The following is a 23,011-nucleotide window of genomic DNA, read 5'->3' on the forward strand; positions in this document are numbered from 1 at the left end:
TTTATTTTGTTTTCAATCTTTTTTTGTTTTGCATTGTTATAAAAATTGAATGTTATATTTTGATCTCCCCATGTGTATAATTTCTGATTTCGTAACAACTTCTCACATGCATGAAGTAATTGGGCTCACATTCGAATCTTGTGATTTTGCCCCACTTTTTACGTTTATATAACACAATCCCTACGTAATCAAGAAGCTAACGTAATTACGCACCTCGCCCAAGAGTAGACACGTGAAAAGGATGACTCAATACCAACTGGCCAGTAAGAATTTAAATGAACAGAAATAAGAATTTTATTCATTTAAATTTAGAGAGATAAATTGAAGGATGGAATTGAAAAATAATAATGAAGGAATACAAGGGAAGATTTCGGTAGTGACAGGAGGAGTGGGGTACTTGGGTGCATCTCTCTGTTTACAGCTTCTTAAAAAAGGCGCTTTTGAGGTTCGAACCCTTGACGACATCCGTTGTTCTTCAACATGGCCGTCGTCTCTACTCTCTCAAGCTGGTGTTGTTTCCATTCTTGGTATGTAATTATGTATCACCTCCATCACTCTATTTCTTTATTCAGATACAGAGAGTAGTTTGTTCGTAATATGTTTGTGTTGGTTATTTTCCACAAGTTATCTTTACTTTGGCTGAAAATGATTTAAAATAAATAAAATGTACATGCTATCTTTCTTTCAACAAATAAAAACATTAATTGTAAATAAATACTCCGTATTTAAATTTTAGAATGGTATTTGATACACATGCGGGAACAGAGTGTGGATCGTTTATGTAATTAAGAATCTAATATAGAATGATTCTATTTACCTGTATATGGTAGCCAATTCTATAGGTTAGGTTAAATTATGTTTTATTGGACTTATATTTCCACTATATATACCAATCGACTGTTGTTATGGTGATGATTGGGGCTGAACTTGGTAGGACATCAGGGGTCTAAGTTTTCCGAAATATAGATGGTAGGCCATGTTGCACAATGAACAATTTAGATGGTAAACCTTGGTTCAACCAATTGGGGTTGGCGTGAGTATTAAGTGTCTTTTGCTCCTTAATCAAGGTCTCGGGTTCGAGACTTGTGTATGGAAAAAAAATCCCAGTTGAGAGAAATGTTGTCCATAGAAGTACCCATGCAAAACACCTGCGGAAGAGTAGTTTACTAGCCAAAGGCGGTGAGAACTCCTCGTAGTAGAACCATAAAAAACAATGAGCATCGTGCACAATTGCATAGTATAAAGAACATTACATTATGTGAAAAGAACGTGAATATATTTATGAATATATTTTTTACTTATCTTCCTAATATAATGTGAAATAATTTATTTTTTATTATAACAAAAAAGTGAAGTATTATAAACTATGTTATTTTGTCGCAATTTCATGTTATTTTCCGTGTGTTCTGTGAATCATGCTCATTGTACACCATTGTCCGTAGTCCACGAATGGGTTGTCTTATAGAAGACGGACAACCACATCATATGATTCAGATATTTTCATTACTACAAAGATGCAAGAATATCCCTAAAACTCTAGTACAACCAAGATCGTGTAACACCACCAAACAAGGCTTGGCCTAATAATCTCTACGGTTATGGATCAAACGCCACTAGGGGCTATTTGGAGATTATGATTTCCCACTAGGGACTATTTGAAGATTAGGATTTCCCTTATGACTGAGGTTCGAATCTCCTCCACTTCATTAGTTTGTTAGGGGGGAAAAATTCATTCAGAATGTGTGATTATTTGTTTTTCTGTGGAAGATGGAGTTTAATAAATTAACTCCATTGCAATTAAGTTAAGCAGAGCTTGAATAAATTAAATGAATCATTTTATGCTTCTACAGGGGACATTACGAATAAAAAGGATGTTGAGAAAGCTCTACGAGGGGCAGACTGTGTTTTCCATATCGCTTCTTATGGCATATCAGGAAAACAAATACTTCAGACTGCTAAAATTGATAAGGTTAACATAGATGGAACTCGCCTTATACTGGACGTCTGTCTGAAATTCGGGATCAAGAGACTTGTGTATTTGAGTACTAACAATGTCGTTTTCAGACGAAAGGAGATTGTAAATGGTGACGAAAGTAGTCTTCCTTATCTGCCTCTAGATGACTACACTGATCCATATGCTCGTAGTAAAGCTATTGCTGAACAGTTAGTCCTCAAGTACAATGGCCTCCCTTTCAGGTTATCACAAAATTAAAAAATTAAACTCATATATATTCTGATGTTATAAATAAATTAAGACGTACAATATCTAACAACGAACATCTACAAGCGTACAGGGACAATGGTGGGTGTTTTTACTCGTGTGCAGTCCGTTCTGCTGCTACTTATGGACCAGGTGAAGATAACATTTTCCCGAGGATAGTGAATTATGCCAAGTTGGGTATGCTGCTATCTAAAGTTGGGGATGCAAATGTGAAAACAGACTGGGTTTATGTGGATAATCTTGTATGTGGTCTTCTTTTGGCAAGTATTGGACTTTTAGACAACAAAATTTCTGAGAGGAAGGGTCACCCGGTTGCAGCTGGACAATCCTACTTCATATCAGATGGTAATGCACGCATGTATTCTTCCTTAATTTGCTAGAAATTTAATTAATACGAAGGTGCGCTTTAATTGTTATTTGGATTTGCTATTTCATTTTTTTTATTAACTTATTTGATTATCCATCTGACAGGGTCTCCAACTAATACTTTCGAGTTCATTCGACCTCTGTTAGAAAGCCTAGAGTATGACGTACCAAAGGCCTCATTGACACTACCCTCAGCTCTTGTGTTTGGAAAGATATTTCGGGTTTTGTATACCATTCTTTATCCATTCCTCAACATTTCATGGCTTCCTCAGCCACTTATTCTTCCAGCTGAAGTGTACAAGGTCTTTTAACTTTAACACCCCTAGCTTTTCCCATATATTTCTGCAGCATATTGAAATTACATGAAATTGTTTAATATATATGCAAATTAACTAATTTAATATGAATGACGTGACAGATTGGTGTAACACATTACTTCTCGTTGCAAAAAGCTGAGGAGGAGCTTGGGTACAAACCCATAGTGAGTCCGCAGGAAGGCATGGCAGCCATGATCTGGTATTGGCAAGATAGAAAGAGGAGAAATGTAGATAGACCAAAATTATATGCGTGGTTATTTTGTGTGTTTGGGTTGTCTGCTCTCATTGTTGTCAACTTGTTACCAGATATTGGTCCTGTTAGAGCCATTGCTCTTTTCATATTCAGATCAATGAGGAATGTTCAGATAGCTTCGTGTATCGTGGCAACTGTACATATTTCAGAAGCCATCTTTGCATGGTTCCTAGCGAAAAAGGTGGACTCTGTGAATGCTAGAGGTTGGTTTTGGCAAACACTGCTTCTTGCGACTTTCTCATTGCGTCTTCTGTTGGCAAGGGCAGGACCTGTTGTCTAGGGACGTGCAGTGTGACTTCTTTGTTAATATGCATATATTTATTTACATTATAGTGTTGCGTTCATATACATTCCCTAATATATGTGAATATACCAGCAGAAAATCAGATTTTTCAAGGACAAACAAGCGGGGATACAACTATTAGCATAGTGTTGTAGAAACTCCTAGAAGCTAATCAATTCGAGTTACATTTGGTTATTTAAGTAATTATTATGGAAATATGAAGAAGCTTAGCTATTAGTAGCTTATATATTGATAGTAATGATGAGGAATTATCTAGACCAATGTGGATAAGAATGAGGTCTAGACAATTCTAAGCAAGTGGGATCGCAGAAAGTGCATCCTATATATAAATATAGGCTTGCCCTCGCCTTGTAGCAGTGATTATACGAGGAGAACCCACACAAATCGCGAGGGAGTAATAGAATAGATGGGTGAGGAAACACAAACTGTATATGAGGGATAAATTTTAGGATTCATGCAAGCACCATCGTGCATTTACTTAATTTCTACATGTGAGAAAAGCTTGAAATCTCAAAACAAGGAAAAAAAAATTGTCAAGATTAAGTTCAATATATGAATTAATCATAAACCTACCGAGAAAATTAATATAAATAAGATTTTAAAAGTAAAAAAATTTGTGTAGATTTCAAGAAATCTACATTAAAAATCCAATATGAGGAGCATTGATAGTATGCACATGCAGATTGCAGTTAATTAAAAACAAAACCTGTAATTTGTACTATATAATAATATTGAGTATATTTTATTAATAAATAAAAAGATATGTTAGGCAATAGAAATGTATATCTTTAAGAAGATTGATGATGAAGGTCACCCATTCATACAGATCTATTCTATCTTATTCAAAAATTCCAACAAACTTCAAAAATTAAAATTGGTTTCTTTGATTTGATAAATTGACGAAGAACACCCGTTCATATGGATCCACCCATATTGTATATGAAACAATTGTTGAATAGTTATTTCTTTTAGAAATGATTCATATTTTTTATGGCAATTAAAGTGAACTTTGTAGAATACCAAAAGGAAGTACAAAGCATAAGAAGCCTACAACCCCAACTGGAATATACCTCACCTCTCGTAATTTTCAAGTCTTCCCATCATGTGTTTATAACCCAACCCATCACTTTGTTTATAAGAAGTAAACCACTCCTTCCTACAACAAATATGTTGTGAGCATCCCGAATCTAGAATCCAATCCTCTTTTGGATCTTTACTTTCCTCCACCATGAGAGTGATATCCTCATCAATAGCAATAGTAGCAACACCTCTAACCCTACCGTTCCTCAACACCATCAAGTCTTCCTTGTACCTAGAACACTTTGATTGTATATGTCTTACCTCGTCACAGTACCAACATTTGATGTTAGGGTTTGTATTGCTCGCCTTCTTATTGCCTTTCCATTTGTTGCTACTACCCTCCGCTACTAATATCCCCCTTGCTTCATGAACCTCTCCGCCTCAAATAACGCCACCATAGTATCGTCCAAAGCAATTGTTGTCTTCCCTACAAGTAAACTAGTTATCACAGAGTTATACCTTTTAGGGAGAGATGTCAACAATAAAATTGCCTTGTCCTCTTCCTCGATTTTCACATCTAAACTCGTAAACTCGTCAATTGGGTGATCAAGCCATTAAACTTATTCAGATGATCTTGTAGTGCGTTGTCTTCTTCATCTCGAGTGAATAAAGGTCTTTTTTCATGAACAACTGGTTGGCCAATGACTTAGATGCGTACATCTTAATCAATTTGTCCCACAACTGTTTTGGATTATTATCCTCTAAGACGTTATACTTGATCTCCGGTGCAAGAACCAATCTGATCGTACTAGTAGCTCGTAGTTGCATATCCTCCCACTTGTCCTTGTCCACCGAACCGGGTTTCTTATCCTTCAAAGTCTTGTGAAGACCTTGATGTATAAGAATATCCTTAATTGTACTTTGCCATAATGAGAAATTCGTCTTCCCATTAAAAAGTTCTACCTTGTACTTGTTCCCGAAATCATCTATGACTAATACCCAACTCTGATACTAGTTTGTTATAACCAGACGTCTGCCACAAACGATTAGGAACAAAGCCGCAAATACAATATAGAACAAATAGCAAAAACAATAATAAAAGGACACAAGTGATTGTGAGGAAATTTAGATTTCCTCCCCTCAAATACTATCGTATTATTAAGTTCCTGCAAAATAATACAATAACCCCTCAATTGATGATTCCTCTCACCAATGTATTTTCCCTCTTATTTTCTAGCTAGGCCTAAACCCCATTTTATAGGCTAAACCCCATTTTCTAGCTAGGCCTAAACATCTACTAGAATTATACTTGCTCTCCAAGTCTAAATAATTCTAGAGATTGTAACATACCAAAACTTATCTAGTTTCCTAATTACAATTCTAATTAAACTAGGAAACAAGATATTAAACCAAACAAGTCCATTTCGTATTCTTGTCAACTTAAACAACAACAACAACAACAACAACAACAACAACAACAACAAAGCCTTAGTCCCAAAATGATTTGGGGTCGGCTAACATGAATCGTCGTAGGAGATCGTCATTGTCACCAATATAATCAAACCAGAAAGGAGCAGGAAGTAAAAAGAAAAAAGCAAGAAAGAGAAGGTGGAATTAATGAAAGTAAGATAAGAGAAAAATGTATATATATTCTAGAAGAAATATTGTAAGAGATAATAAAAAATAAGTAAAGTTTAAAATAAATGAATAAGTGAAATAAGTATATTTCAAAATAGCATGTAAAAATAAATATAAAATTCAAAAGAATTTTAAAAATAAAACACAAAATAAAAATAAAAAATAAATTAAAAAAATAGAAAAAAACAGAAACATGAAAGCTGTATAAGTCAAATGAAGTCATCAATATATATTCTCTCCCTCCACTCTGTCCTATCCAACGCCATATTTTCCTCAATCCCAAAAAATCTCATATCGTGCTCAATCACCTTCCTCCAAATTTTCTTAGGTCTTCCCCCACCCCTTGCAATTCTATCATGTCGCCACCCTTCTATCCTCCTAACCGGGGCATCCCTTGATCTCGTGCTTACATGTCCAAACCATCTTAAACGATTTTCCATCATCTTAAACTCAATCGGTGCAACCCCTACTTTCTTCCTAATAATCTCATTCCTCAAATGATACTTTCTTGTATGCCCACACATCCAACGTAACATGCGCATCTCCGCCACATTCATCTTCTGCACGTGACAATGTTTCACTGCCCAGCATTCCGTGCCGTATAACAAAGCCGGTCGAATTGCCTTGCGGTAAAATTTTCCCTTCAATCTTTGGGGCATGCCTGAATCACATAGAAACCCTGTGGCACCTTTCCACTTCAACCAACCTGCTTTGATTCTATGGGCCACATCGTCATCCAATTCTCCATCCTTTTGGATAATAGATCCTAAATAACGGAACATTTCAGAGCATTGGACAATTTTCCCATCTAAGGTAATCCCCCCTGTCTCTCTATCTTGGACTCCACTAAACTTACACTCCATACATTCCGTCTTGTTTCTACTCAGCCTAAAACCCCAAGATTCTAAAGTTTGTCTCCATAACTCCAACTTACTTTCCACTCCTTCTTTTGTTTCATCAATCAACACAATATCATCTGCAAACATCATGCACTAGGGTATACCATCTTGGATTGACCTCGTCAATTCATCCATGACTATAGCAAAAAGAAAAGGGCTAAGTGCGGAACCTTGATGCACCCCAATCGTAATGGGGAATTCTTCGGTCTTACCAACACTAGTTCTCACACTCGTGCTAACTCCCTCATACATGTCCTTGATGATATCAATATACTTCCTCGGAATTCCTTTCCTACTTAATGCCCACCAAAGAATTTCCCTTGGTACCTTATCATACGCCTTCTCCAAATCAATGAAAACCATATGTAAATCCTTCTTCTTATCCCGATAATTCTCCATCAGTTGCCTTATAAGATGAATGGCCTCCATAGTCGATCTCCCAAGCATAAATACAAACTGGTTCTCCGAAATGTTCATAGTTCTCCTCAGTCTATGCTCAATAATCCACTCCCAAAGTTTCATAGTATGACTCATTAGTTTGATTCCTCAATAGTTGGCACAATCCTGGACATCACCCTTATTCTTTTACAAGGGGATGATAGTATTTTTCCTCCACCCTACTGGCATCCTATTACTTCCCCAAATCTTGTTGAAAGGAGTTGTTAACCATACAACCCCTATCTCTCCCAAACACCTCCAGACTTCGATAGGTATACCATCGGGCCCCACTGCCCTCTTGCGTCCCATCTTTTTCAATCTTAACTAAGTTTTATTTAATTCCTAACACCAACAAACCAAAATCTAAGTGGAAACATCATATTGGATAAAGCCCACCTTTTAGAAAAGGGTGGCAAAATAATCTTCATGACAACTAACCTAGAAAAACAAAAACCAACTCATACTTTCTTCAATTCTACATGCAACTCTATAGATCATATCTCTTACAATTATATCACTAGCCTTACAAGAACTATTAAAGACACTATCTTTAGGTTAAAGCCATATGCAATAGACAACCTCAGCAAAAGCCATTAAATACAACTTACTTCTATCATCAGTCTTCTTTTCCCGTTTAATTAGCAGCATAAATTATCTTCTCGGACATATTCAGAGCAGGTCTTGAGATACCAAACATTAGCAACAACTTCTCCCAAACTTCAGTCAAACTTACATTTAAAAAAGAGATGCGAGCTTGACTCAACTTCCTCCTTACACAAACAACACACATAATCATAATTGATACCCCATTGCAACAACCTATCGACAGTCTTATTATTGCAAACAATCCTTCTCCAGGGAACCTTATGATAAGTTCCTCTCATTTTAAGATACTTTTTTTGATAGAAAAATTTCCAGCATATATCATATTAGACCATGCATCCTCCGCATTAAGCCACCTGATCCTGACATTGAATAACCTTCTTCAACATCCAAGATGCAGATTGAGGAAGAGCAATGTTAGATAAGTGCTTGTCTTTTACATGGTAGGTATTCCACCCATTTGACTTAGAGTTTATCCTTTTTGAAAGAGAGAGCCCACAGTAACTTAGAAATGGTTGCCTTATTCCAAGTGTGAATATGCTTGACGTTCCATCCTCCGGCAACCTTTGGTAAGAATAAAGTCTCCCAGGCCCGAGTGCTTTCTTTGACATACTAGTGCCTCATGTCCATAAAATTAAAACACTCAACAAATGATTTTAAAATCAGTTTGAAATCATTAATGAAACTAGGGTGGTATGGGGTTGAAACTTGATTTCACATACCATGTGTTTGTTTCAGTTTTGGAATGAATCACATCCCCTTACTTATTGTTTGGTTTAGTTTTGGAATGAATCACATCCCCTTATTGTTTGGTTCAAATGATAGGGGGGGGGAACGAAATGTAATTTATTTTACTTTTATCTATTTTAATTAAATATATTTCTAATGCAACATTGTATTTCATATAATTTATACCATTCAAGTTCATCATACCAAAATCACGATCAACTTACATCATTTGATGTAACCTCCTTTGAGACTATAGTATTATCATGCCTTTTGTTACGATCTTCCATAAGCACTGCTAGAATAACATTTTCAATCTATATAAATTCTTATCTAATCTATAGAAATTCCTGTAAAATTTTAAAACAAAGATAAAATTAAACACGACAATCAAAATGAAATTACTGAATAATCAAAACTCAAACCGCGCGTCTCTTGTGAGACCAGTCACACCATCAACTTGATGGTGTGACGAGCGCGAAACAAATAGCGTACCTCCCCTTAAAACTATAAAAAAAAATAACAGATCTAAACTATAGAAGTAACATCCCTAAACTAAAAAAGTACCTCATCTAAAATTATATAAAAAAAAGTAACATGTCTAAACTATAGAAGTAACATACCTAAACTAAAAATGTACCTCCCTTAAAACTATTCCGTATTAAAAAAAAAAGTAACATGTCTAAACTATAGAAGTAACATACCTAAACTAAAAAAGTACCTCATCTAAAATTATAAAAAAAAAAAAAGTAACATGTCTAAACTATAAAAGTAACATACCTAAACTAAAAAAAATACCTCCTCTAAAATTATTAAAAAAAAAGTAACACGTCTAAACTATAGAAGTAACATACCTAAACTGAGAAGGTATCTCCCCTAAAACTACTCAGTATAAAAAAAAAGTAACATGTATAAACTATAGAAGTAACATACCTAAACTAAAAAAAGTACTTCCTCTAAAATTATAAAAAAAATTAACATGTCTAAACTATAGAAATAACATACCTAAACTAAGAAGGTATTTCCCCTAAAACTATTCCGTATAAAAAAAGTAACATGTATAAACTATAGAAGTAACATACTAAACTAAAAAAAGTACCTCCTCTAAAAGTATAAAAAAAAAGTAACATGTCTAAACTATAGAAGTAACATACCTAAATTCGCAAGTGTGAACTGGTCTCACCATCAGTTGATGGTGAGGACAGTCTCATATAAGAATTTGGGAAACTCAAAAGCACAAACCATATTGTTAAAATAATAAATAAATAAAATAAAAGCCATTAACTATTGTATATGAAAATTACCGTGCAACTTCTGCAGCTTATAACCCAAAGTTCTAGTTACCAAAATCCAACCATTAATTATTTTAACTAAGCATAATGGTTTAGAAGGTCAAGCACCACTTCCTTCTTCCATTCATCATTAGGACTTGAAAAGAAAATCTTGATGAAAACAAACTTGCAAAGTAGCATCCTCTTTTGTGCAACCACCTCCTTCTCACGTTCTTGTGTTGTACTCATTGCAGTTGCAATAGTGGCTAGGTGACTGTTTATATCTAAACATGTGAATCCAATAGCCATATTATCAACATCGGTTAAATTTTCAAAATGAGAAGTTCTCCTTTTATTATTATTCTTTGGAGTCTTTTCCTTCTTCATTCTCTTAGCAGGAGGAGCTTGTGGTTGAGAATCATTTGTAGCTAAAATAGGTGATTGAGAAACCAAAACACTTTCATCATCGATCACTATCATTAAGACGAATAGTCTCTTTTTCAAGATTGTGGATAGAGTCCTCTGGCAACTCAGATGCATGATCATTAGATCGTTCGATGCCAAAAATGTCATCTAATTTGTTAAGATAAGGGAAAAGAGTCTTCCATAATCCTCTAGTATTAAGATGAGTCTAAGAAAACATGTTAAAATATAAATTAGAACAAGTAGAATGTAAACAAAAAAATATAAAAAAAGGAAAGAAAGGGAAATCATTTACCTTGCAAAATTCTTCATAAGCTTGTCTCTCACATTGTATCATATTATTTTGATCATCCCACTGAAACCCAAATTCGATGTTCACCATTTCAGAAAATACTACATATTTGTCTTTGAAACGTTTGAACTTTGATTCAATACGAGGAATAGCCTTGAAACCACAGCCTAAAAACTTAGTGTTCCACATATGCTCCAATTGATGCACATATCCATTCTTGAAACTCCTTTACCTTTCCATTGCAGGTCACAACTCAACTCCAACAAACAATCGATCAAAGCTTCTTCCTCCTCCTCTTTTTTTTCCAAAATCGCTTATTCCTTTCCCTTCCACTTTGAGAACTTTTACCATTATATCTGATGAGTGACATTTATGTCGCTCCTAGCTTAGGATTTCATGTTAGTTTATTGTGATTTTTCGTAGTTTTTATAGTTTTTTATAGCATTTTTATGTTTTCTTTCCATCTTGTGCATTATAGGTGAATCTTGTAGAAAATGATGGAAAACCAAGTAGATTGGAGCAAAAACATGTTAGGTTATGGTACATATAAACGAATACAAATCATGCGGAAAAACCATAAACGCCAGGATTGCAAATTAATTGCCACATAACAATTAGCATAATTTAGATGCATACACTTTGTAGCGTGCCCTCCCTTGATGCGCCCGAACCGAACAAGAACAAGTCTTTATGACTCCAAGTGTCGTTCCTCCGTAGAAAGTCCACAGCACGTCCGGATCCGCCTTAAGATTGACCAACTAGAATCGCCTTTAAGGTACTAATAATACTCGGCTATATGGGCAAGTGTTTTGGCTGAATTTTTGCTCAAATTCTTACCTTTGAATACTTGGAACTCGTTATAAATTATGAGCCCTGAACTCATATTTATAGGCTATGGAATAAGCAATCGAATCCTACTAGGATACGAATTAATTAAATTAGAATCCTAGCAGAACTCTAAATTAATTAATCTATCTTTTTTAGGATTTAGGAAATTCAATCATTAAACGAATCATATACGCTTTAGGTTTCGTAAGTGGACACAAACACACACGCACGCACTGCAGCCCACGAGGGGCGCCATGCGCGCGCGCGCAGCCCGAGTAATCGCAGCCCACTGCCACGAAGCCCACACGCCGCCGCAGCCTTGGGCGCGCGCTGGGCCTGCCTTGCGGTGGGCCTGGCGCAGCCTTGGGCTGGCGTGTTGTGGCGCGCGTTTCCCTTGCTGGACGTGGGCCTGGCTTCGTGCTGGGCCTTCATCTAGCAAGCTCGTCCGATGCTAATTCGTACGACGCGCTTTCTGATTAATTTCCCGATTCTGGAATTTATTTCTGATACGAACAATATTTAACATTTCCGATTCCGGAATAATTTTCCGTCTCGAATAAATATTTAATATTTCCATTATTTCCGATTCCGGCAATATTTCCATTTCCGATAATATTTCTGATATGTACCATGTATCCGTTTCCGGCAACATCTACGACTTGGATAATATTTATATTTCCGATACGATCCATATTTCTGTTTCCGGCAATATCATCGTTTCCGGAGTATTCATTTATTTGCCTTTGACGATCTCAGCTCCCACTGAAACCAAGATCCGTCGATTCCGAATATGTACTATATAGAGTATTCAATGCCTTTAAATACTTGATCCGTTTACGTACTATTTGTGTGACACTATGGGTTCAGTCAAGAGTAAGATGTGGATTAATATCATTAATCCACTTGAACTGAAGCGGCCTCTAGCTAGGCATTCAGTTCACCTGATCTCACTGAATTATTAACTTGCATAATTAATACTGAACCGCATTTATTAGACTTATCATTAAATGCATACTTGGACCAAGGGCATTATTTCCTTCAGTCTCCCACTTGTCCTTAGGGACAAGTGTGCATTTCCTAATTCCTTTGTCACTCGATGCTTGCTCTTGAACATAAGGTAAGAGTTGTCATCCTTATTATGCCCAGAGGTGTTTTTCGGTTTCAGAGTTCAACTGATCAAATAAACAGATAATCATAGCCTATGATTCATCTGAGCACGGCCATGCATTTTACAGTTTCTAGCTCTCCGAGTGGCCTTGTACAACTTTCAGCATCTCAACCCGATTTATGGGAGGACAATCCCAATCTTGCGATCTTGAGATTAGACTTCGTTTGATAGGTGATTACCTAAGCGTTGCCTTTATAGCCTCCTTTTACGATGCGACGATTGACAATGTCAAAGTAAGCAGTTCTCAAACAAGTAATCTCAAATCACTCATGTATTGAGGATTAGTGTCTAATATTTTAATGAAATTTACTTATGACAGATTTCCATCTCTTACAATAAAGTTTCATAGGTCTGTCCGATACTAGTCTCCCCAAAGTAAGTATCTATGCAAATGATTACGACATTGCCATGTCCACATAGTTCAAGAAACAGAACTACTAGTCATCTTGCATTCTAGTCGTCTAACATTTTCTATGCGTCCCTCCTTATAGAAAACTCCGACCAGGGACCATTTTCAACTTTTGACATTCAAGTTCACTTGATAGACATTTCTTAGTCACAGGACTGGTCCTAACAGTCTATCTTGAATATATCGTCAAATTGAAGGGACTCATCATTTAATAAACCACAAATTAAATGGAAAAATGAATTCTATTCATTTATGTGAATGATTAACCAATAATGTTTTACAAAGTATTAAACTCTAAAACTTTAAAACATTAAATAAGGACATCAAAGCCATTCTCCAATATGCTTGATTCCCATAGCTGCAGTGTGCGAGTTGTGCTTTGTTTGCGGTAGAGGTTTAGTCAATGGATCTGAGATGTTGTCATCAGTTCCAATCTTGCTTATCTCGACTTCTTTTCTTTCAACGAACTCTCGTAGAAGGTGAAATCTACGAAGTACATGCTTGACTCTCTGGTGGCGTCTAGGCTCCTTTGCCAGTGCAATAGCTCCATTATTATCACAATACAGAGCTATTGGTCCTTTAATGGAGGGGACTACACCAAGTTCACCTATGAACTTCCTTAGCCATATAGCTTCCTTTGCTGCTTCATGTGCAGCAATGTACTCCGCTTTAGTTGTAGAAAATCCGCAATGGTGCTTTGCTTAGCACTTTTCCAGCTTACTGCACCTCCGTTGAGGCAGATTACAAACCGAGACTGTGATCTGAAATCATCTTTGTCGGTTTGGAAACTTGCGTCCGTATAGCCTTTAACAATTAATTCATCATCTCCACCATAGACCAGTGTAGACACCTAATTTGTGTCTCCCCTTTGGGATGATGACGATACCATTATCCTTATTAGGTGATTGGAATAACTCCAGGAGGAAATCCCAATTGCTAAGAATGCTTCTAAAATTCAAGATCCAAAATCCAACCCCCAAGACTGTTCCCCTTTCGGTTCTCGGTACAAAATACAATTTTCCAAATTTAATTTCAAAATCCAAGTACAATCTCATCTAGTAGACCATCCCATTGGTTTTACTAAGCCTTTTCCACTCAAAATCATATAAGGCAAGTCGAATTCGGGCGCCGACCCACAAAATCGAGCATGCCGGGCCCCGTCCCGTAAAACCGGAATTCAAAAACCCGAGAAAGGCTTGTTTTTAGATGCTAAACGATGCCTTAACCTCCAAGAAAATACAAAACGCCAAACCTAGTACTATTCGTACAACAGGTACAACACTACAAGACGAAACAATGATGATTTCCCATCCTTGCTTTGGCGGCATTCAAGCCACGTCACCAGCGCCCAACGCTGGTCCAGCGCCCTGCGCTGACGTGTGCTGGTGCCTTGCACCAATTCCTTCTATAAATACCCCTCATTTCCAGAATAATGGGGAGGAGAACAACAATACAACGTCGTAATTTCGACATTACGCCTCAAAATACAACTCAAAAACTCCTCAAAAACACATACAAAATTCCTAAATTCAAAAAAGCAATTGGGAGCTCTTGCCTAAACCTAACTAGGTAAATCCGAATCCGATTCTAATCAACTATGTGGCTTTGATTTCTAAATGATTAGCAAGTTGGTGTTTTTAATCATTCAAAAACACCACTTGCAACAATCACACATGTTTTCCAAAAATACAAACTTTTTCAAAATACAAAATACAATTTTCAAGATTCAAGGATGTCCAAGTTGTTTACAATCACCTCTTGGACTAGAATCACCATCAAACATGGGGTAATCAAAGATAACACCTTTTAACATTTAAAGGTTTAGTCTTTTGAGATTCAAAACTCCATTTTCCATATACAAGTTCAAGTTTTCAATTTTCAAGATCTTACCAAGTTTAGGGTTATTCATAGTTATTTCCCTAAACTAGGATCATTTCAAGTTCAAGTTTCAATCATTTCAAGTTCAAAACTTCAATATTCAAGATTTCAAGTTCAAGTTTAACATGCAAAATCTAGGATATTTGGGTTGAGCAACCTCTCCCAAGTTGAGATTTTTGGCTTTGAATTCGTGTCGGGCGCACTTATTTTTAAGGAGCCGCTTGGCGTTCGAATCTCATGTGCCCAAGTACAAATTTCAATTATGCACCTTTCAATATTGCAATTTCAATATCGCACATTTCAATACCGCAATTTCATTATCGCACTTTCAATATCGCACTTTCAATACCGCAATTTCAATACCGCAATTTCATTATCGCAATTTCAATACCGCACTTTCAATTCCGCATCTTTACTTGCCTAGTCCATTTCTAGGCAATGTGGACCTACTTCCCTAGTCCTTTTCTAGGGGGTCTTGTATTTACTAATTCCGCACTTTATTTAGTATTGTGATGTTGCTTTATTTGCTTTATCGCTTTCATCACCAACATGCTAAATACAACAAAATACAAAGATATTTTTGGACAAACCGGCCTTAGGTTCCTTAAATCAATCTTTAAAGCAAAGTGGCCACCATACAATTAGAGATTCAATTTGCTATTAATGCAAACCCACATAGTCTAAATCTAGGGTTTATTTTCGAAAACAATGTGGTGCCAACGTACTTGAATATTTCTAAAGCACGCCGAATAAGCATTTTGTTCCCGTGCCCGGATCTCACCCATCCGTTTCAAGGATTCAAGGCCTTATCCAACATAGAGTCACTTGCGGTCTTTCCAAACGAGACTTTAAAAAATGTTTGGTGGCGACTCCTTCGAGGTACAAAAATTCTACGGTTTTCTAAAGAACCGCCCCTCTTGTAGAACGGGAAACAAGTTTTGACACAAAAAAAACCCCCCTACAATTCTGGCGACTCCACTGGGGACTCTACTAATTTCAATTCGAAAATGCGGGCAGATTTCGAGCAACAAGCCACTGATCTGCTTAAGTACTGGATGCCAGCACTGGCGCCAGGCGCAGACCCTGCGCCCAACGCCACTGCCTGCATCCAGGACAGTGGCTCACAGTGGCTTGTTGCCCACTTTTGCTCAACTTTTCGTGTTGGGAGTTAGTCTGTTTTTGAATCTGGAAGGACGCTCCCAAGCCTCGTGAAATGTGCCGAAAAACGAGCTTTACAAATACAAATTCAAGTACGATTTCAATTTCAATTTCTAGGCATTTCATGCATTTTTCGAAAACCATATTGTGCAAAATGAATTTCTACCCTTGCCCAAATGAATGTGTTCTACATTCGGGCTAGCCCCGGGGGCAACGAAATGGTGACTCTCCATACGGTTCCCGACCAAAGTGTGTGACCATTTCCGCGCCTACCGAAACTTGGCATTTACTTGACATTCCCGATGTCAAGTATGGAGGTCGTCTGCCGACACGCACTTCCCTTAGGCGGATGTGACAGCTTGTCGCCGGATCCGTCTCTTAGCCGAGTACCTTTTGACACCCAAAGCCGACCACTTGCATCATACAAAACTTAGACCGACCTTAGGTTGAGAACTTTGCATGACGCATTCATATTCATGATTAGTGTGACAACGTGCTACTTGTGCATTGTGTGGGCGTCTTTGCACGCGTGAATGGCTAACCTCGATTTCTAGCTTGCCAAAACCAATTAGCCTCCAACTAGGAAATCAAACCCCTAGGAGCATCATTCAAACCTCATGCATCTAAATCGCCGATTTTAGGGTCTTTCGGAGTGTCACTCCATTTGATTCCAAACCCTTAAACACGCCTCACGCACAAATGCCAAATTCAAAATTCAAAATTCAATCCAACGGCGTCATAATGCCGGATTTTCAAGTCCAAATTCCAAGTTCCAAATTCAAAATTCAATCCAACGACGCCATAATGCTGGATTTTCGAGTCCAAATTCCAAGCTCCAAATTCAAAATTCAATCTAACGGCGCCATAATGCCGGAATTTTCGAGTCCAAATTCAAAATTCAAAATTCAATCCAACGACGTCATAATGCCGGATTTTCTAGTCCAAATTTCAAGTTTCAAATTCAATCCAAAATTTCAAGTCCAAACCTCAAAATTCAAAGTTCAAATCCAACAGCGTCATAATGCCGGAATTTCTAGTCCAAATTTCGAGTTTCAAGTCCGAATTTTCTAGAACCTCAATTTTCAAATCCAAATCCAACGGCACCATAATGCCGGACTTTCTAGTTCAAATTTCGAGTCTCAAGTTTCAAGTCAATACTCAATCCAACGGCACCATAACGCCGGATCTTCTAGTCAAAATTTCCATTTCCAAACTCAAACCTCAAATCCAACGGCGCCATAATGCCGGATTTTGCTAGTTCAAACTTCAAGTTTCAAGTTTCAAGTCCAAATCCAACGGCGTCATGCCGGATGTCCTATTTCAAACATTCAAGTCTTCAAACCTCAAACTCAAGTTGCCAATTCCAACCTCAAAATCTCAAATTCAAATATTCGAGCCCATGCCGGCATAATGCCAACTTTCCAACTCGACCTTTCAAAATTTCAAAGCTTCAAGGATCAAGTTCCAAATTCATACCGTCGTAATGCCGACTTTTCTATTCCATATTTCAAACCTCAAAGTCCTATACTTCAAGATTCCGAGTCCACGGCGGCATAATGTCGGACTTTCAAGTTCCTAAATTCAATGTTTCAAATCCACGGCGGCATAATGCCGGATTTTTCAAATACAAAGCCCCATACAAAAGCGCGTCCTTTCCATCTCAAAGTTCAAATTTCAAGCCAAATTCAAATTCCAAATTCATCTTCAAGCTACAAAGAAATCTTGCTTTCCAATGCTCCCCAATAAAAAATTCAAAACATTTCCAACGGGTTGAAAATCCCCTGAAATAATACAAGTTCAAATTCTATCGACGGGTTGAAACTCCCCAGAAATAATACAAGTTCGAGATTCCATTCAATGGGTTGAAAATCCCCTGAAATAATACAAGTTCAAATTCTATCGACGGGTTGAAACTCCCCAGAAATAATACAAGTTCGAGATTCCATTCAACGGGTTGAAAATCCCCTGAAATAATACAAGTTCAAATTCTATCAACGGGTTGAAACTCCCCTAAAATAATACAAGTCCAATCTTCCGACGGGTTGAAACTCCCCTAAAATAATACAAATTCCAGTTCTCGAGCGGGTTGAAATCCCTTCAAATATTCCAGATCCAATGGGTTGAAACTCCCCTAAAATATTGACGGGTTGAAATTCCCTTGAAATAATACAAAGTCAATTCCCTTTTCAATCGGGTTGAAATTCCCTTCAAATACTCCAAGTCCAATGGGTTGAAATTCCCCTGAAATATTGACAGGTTGAAATTACCTTGAAATAATACAAAATTCAATTTCCTAGTACAAGTCCAATTTCCAAATTCTTGAGCGGGTTGAAATTCCCTTCGAATAAGTCCAATTTCCAATGGGTCGAAATATTCTTTTTCGACATTCCAAGTTCTAGTACAAGAGCCAACTTTCACAAAAGAATGAACGCTCCTTTCAAACATTTCCAACGGGTTGCAAATCCCGAATACAAGTAAAAAATCCAAAATCCCAAATCTTCGGAGTGGCACTTAGAGTCAAAGTCTATGTCTCATTCATTGCATGCATATCATATCATGTGTCGGGAAGTCCAAGTTCTAAAATCGTCTGGTATGTTCTAACTAGGAGTCCAAAGATCCTGTGGGTTCGCCGAAGAGGAGAAAGGTTGAAAAGAAATCCATCAGCCCTAGCTTCCCTCATAGCCGGCATCGAACGAGCAGCCAGTTCATCTCCTACAAATCAAGCTTCAAGTCCCTTTCAAGAATCATTCAAATGGCAAAATGTTCAAGATTACTGTGGGTGAAGGATCTATGATGAGCGAGTCCGAGTCTGAGGATGAGTCTGGATCTGAGTCTAGCAATGAGTCTAAGTGTCTAGAACTAGAGTCTTGCATCAATCAAGAGCCTCTAAAGGCCGAGCTTCAAGTCAAAACAGTCGATGTAATGATTGCAGATTTCAGTAACACTTCAATTTCTACTTACTCTTCGAGTCCTAATTCAAAACACAATCCTAATCCAAACAAATTTGCTTTACAAGAAATTGATTTTGAATTTCTAAAAGCTATCGAAAATCATGAAAACAGGACGCCCATAATTGAGGAAACAGAAAAAATCAACCTTTCTAACAATAGTGATTCAAAACTAGTTCAGATTGGTTTAACTCTTTCTCAAGCAGAGCGGGATGATCTTATCAAGCTACTTTCAGAGTATGTAGACGTCTTCGCATGGTCCTATCATGATATGCCAGGGGTTGATTCAAGCATCGGTCAGCATACAATTACCCTTATTCCAGGTTCAAAACCCATCAAGCAGAAACTCCGTCGCATGAAACCGGATGTTTCCCTCAAAATTCAAGAAGAGGTCTCTAACCAGCTAGAGGCCGGGTTTAATCGAGAGTCCAAGTTTCCAGATCTTTCAAGGTGTTGGGTTCCAAGCAAGTGTCCCAGTTCATTCAAGAAAACATTATATGCAGATACGGTGTTCCTCACAAGTTCATCAGTGATCAGGGAACCCATTTCCAAGGAAAATGTGAAGACCCATTCAACAAGTACAAAATTCAAAATTCAAGTTCTATAATCTCTAACCGAGCAAGGTTGTGCCAAGCAAGGCATCTACAATTCCAAAGTACAAAATTCAAGTTACAAACTCCAAAGGTTCAAGTTCTAAAAACATCTCCAAGCTTCAAGAGTACAATCTTCAATACAACAATCCTAACGGACCCATGCTCCGGGAAATTCAACATCATCGCTCTTCACCTTATCGCCCACAAACCAATGACGCAGTCGAAGCAGCCAACAAGAATGTCAAGACCATCATCATGAAAATAACTACCAATTACAAGGACTGGCCCCAAAAGCTGCATTTCGCATTGTGGGGATATCGAACTTCAATTCGCACTTCAACTGGTGCAACTCCGTCCTCATTGGTCTATGGAATGGAAGCAGTATAACCTATCGAGCTAGAGATACCCTCTCTAAGGATAGTCCTCGAAAGAAAAATCCCAGAAGCTGCATGGGTACAATCCAGATATGATGAACTAGTCATGCTCGATGAGCGACGGCTTCAAGCCGCTCACCATGTACAAGTCTATCAGCGCCGAGTGGCCAGACATTTCAACAAAAGGGTCAGAACCCGAAACATCAAGGAAAGCGAGCTTGTCCTGAAAGCCCTTCGCAAAAGCACCATGGACCCAAGGGGAAAATTCAAACCCAACTGGGCAGGCCCATACATTGTCAAGAAGATCCTCTCCGGAGGAGCAGTCGAACTAACAGACATCGACGGAACAGAATTCAGATCTCTGACCAACCTCGATCAACTCAAGAAGTTCTATGTCTAAGTTCCATGTTCAAATTCAAGAATCCAAATTCTAGTCCTGTAAGGTAGTCAGAACTACGCCCGGCCTGATTCCCTAACGGGACATGTAGGCAACCTCATTTCGAGGCCCAGCCACTTTAATACAAAAAAATTCAAAATTTCCTCAATTAAGGGCATCCTAAAAATCAAATCAAATCAAAATTCAAAACTCAAAATTGTTGTTGTTTTTATTCCAAATGTGCCAATTCAAAGCAAAGCATGTTCAAGCGGAATTTAACACAATAACTCTTTATTTGGGCCCTAAGGCCTTCAAAGCTAATTCAAATACAAAGTCAGGATCAAGTGAAGCAAAGTTCAAAAGCCTTTTCACTTTCTAAACACATCTTCTAAACACATCTTCCAAACACATTACTAACACATTCCAAACACATTTATCCTACAAAGATCTAGGGTCGGGCGACTATGCTCTCGAGTCTTGGCACCTTGAGTACTATCCCTTGACTCCTCCCGCAATCAATCATCAATCTTCCCCTTGCCCAAGCGGCGGGAGAAGGAACTTGCAAGCCTTCCAAGACGGGAGGACGACGAACCTCCTTTGGATTCCGAACGGTCAAGCACCGAATGGGCCACACTCCCGTCACCTTCCTCATAGTCAGTTGATGCAGGACGTCTAGCTCTAGAACCTCGGACTCTAGCTGGTCCGGAGAAAGAAATGTCCCTCTGGCTTAGGCCTCTCATCCATACAATATACCCCGCAGACAGAGTAACAGACTCAAGTGGGAACTTGATACTCAAGAATGGTTTGGCAACCCAATACCACCTCCAAACTTCAAGCCGATTCGCATTTTTTTAGCTAAGCAAGAGAGAAATATATTAATTGGATCAAACAATTACACCTTAAGCCAATTCCAAGTCATACAAACCAACTAGGTTGGACTCTATGCCCTTGAAATCAGCAAACACAAAGCTAAACAAGCTCTAATACACAACCAGAATGCCTAAAAGGCTATTACAAATTTGTGCCGATTCGCATTCAGCACAACAAGTTTCGGGTTCTCTTCAGTACGGTCCGGAATCTCCTGTTTCAAGCCATATTGTCTCATCACTCGAGCAGGCGAGTAGAAGACTAGCATTGTGAGGCTTGGCACCCTCAAAGCAGTAGAACCAGGGGCATGTCTCATAGCAGCAATTCCCCACCAAGGAACTACCCACTTTATACAAGATTCAATCCCAGAGAGTGCACACCGCCACTCATCCAATGAAAGCCGCCATACAATGTGGGTCGCACAGTTAATCCCTTTCTATTATAGCTCGCCATGTTCTCCGGTAGCGCCACCAACATGAGCCTCTCCATAAGCCAAACCTTGGGGAGTATACAAGAAGCACGTTCCAAAGTTCAACATTCAAAATTCAAATACAAGTACAAAATTCAATATGCAAGAGAGCTCCAGATCCTTACTTGGAGTAACACCGAATTTCCCGATGGCAAGGAAGAGGGGTCCGACTTCAACATATCAAGGCCCATCAATGTTTCGCCAATCACAAGCGGCATTGGGTCCCGACCATTAGCAAACTGCTCTACAATTTCTATTAGGGAGGCATCACCATTGCCAAACCCCTGTTCGAAAAGAGAAAGCGAGCGAAAATACAAAAACTCAAGGCTCTCAGGCGGAAAACTTTGGGAACATCAAGCCCAGCAAAGTAGGTGACAAAGAGGGACAAATCCACCCCTCTGCCATATACAACATCACTCAAAAGTGGGGGTTTCAAGCCCAAATACCTTTCAAAACTCAAGAAAAAGTGTTCTTCAACACTAGGCATGCATGGCTCCAGCATGATGGGCCACCCCAATATAGCACTAAATTCCTCAGGGAGGGGACATACCTCATGCTTGGGACATACCTCATGATTCGGGTCCCAAGCCTCCAGAGCAGCAAGAATGAAGTGCAAATCCAATTTTACAAACCAGAAAGAGACGAGCACCCCAAGATGCATGCCATCAAGCTCCCTTTTCTCCAATTTGCTTAGCGAACCAAGCCACGAGCTCAAGGCACTCTCAAAGGGCACAACCATATTTTCTTTTCTTTTCGAGAGGAAGCAGTATGCAATGATAGCAGGGAAGGATTGATGCAAGAAATGATCCAACAAGCTCCCTATTTATACAAGAGTCGGCTTGCACGACAGCCCACGGGCGCCAAGCCTGTGCCAGGCGCAGGGGCCTGCATCTAAGGACGAGGCCACCGTCCTCTCTTATGACTCCGAGTACACACTCTTTAGTGTTTCGGACAGCAGAGTACAACCTCCATTATTCAAGTTTCCAAAGCCGCAAACCGCGCAACTTCAAGCAGTCCGGATCAACGCTTCGGGTAGATTTTGGGTCATTTCAAAATTCAAGCATCCTAGTCCTAGATCGGCGTTCTAAGTCGAGTTTGCATATGCATAGCAAGAGTTGAATATACTTTGACTTGCGCTTTTCCTAACCAAAAAACCTCAGTCAAAGTGGGGG

The 23,011-nt window shown here is 38.4% G+C and overlaps 1 protein-coding gene across 1 annotated transcript; it reads left to right on the top strand.

Moving 5' to 3' along the window:
• Nucleotides 1-222: 222 nt before the first annotated feature.
• On the top strand, nucleotides 223-3,584 carry LOC110789805 (uncharacterized). The gene is made up of 5 exons (XM_021994506.2): nucleotides 223-527; nucleotides 1,851-2,196; nucleotides 2,295-2,566; nucleotides 2,693-2,889; nucleotides 3,006-3,584. The coding sequence occupies exons 1-5, from the start codon at nucleotides 329-331 to the stop codon at nucleotides 3,435-3,437; spliced, it is 1,446 nt and encodes a 481-aa protein (XP_021850198.2). The 5' UTR covers nucleotides 223-328; the 3' UTR covers nucleotides 3,438-3,584.
• Nucleotides 3,585-23,011: the final 19,427 nt, after the last annotated feature.

Source organism: Spinacia oleracea, chromosome 5 (assembly GCF_020520425.1).
Source record: "Spinacia oleracea cultivar Varoflay chromosome 5, BTI_SOV_V1, whole genome shotgun sequence".
NCBI classification, from domain to species: Eukaryota; Viridiplantae; Streptophyta; class Magnoliopsida; order Caryophyllales; family Amaranthaceae; genus Spinacia; species Spinacia oleracea.

Excerpts from the sequence above, each read along its gene's own strand:
- LOC110789805 (XM_021994506.2), top strand. The coding sequence starts at position 329 with ATGGAATTGAAAAATAATAATGAAGGAATACAAGGGAAGATTTCGGTA. Across the intron at positions 2,567-2,692 it reads ATCCTACTTCATATCAGATG|GGTCTCCAACTAATACTTTC; the intron begins GTAATGCACGCA and ends TCCATCTGACAG. Across the intron at positions 2,890-3,005 it reads TTCCAGCTGAAGTGTACAAG|ATTGGTGTAACACATTACTT; the intron begins GTCTTTTAACTT and ends ATGACGTGACAG.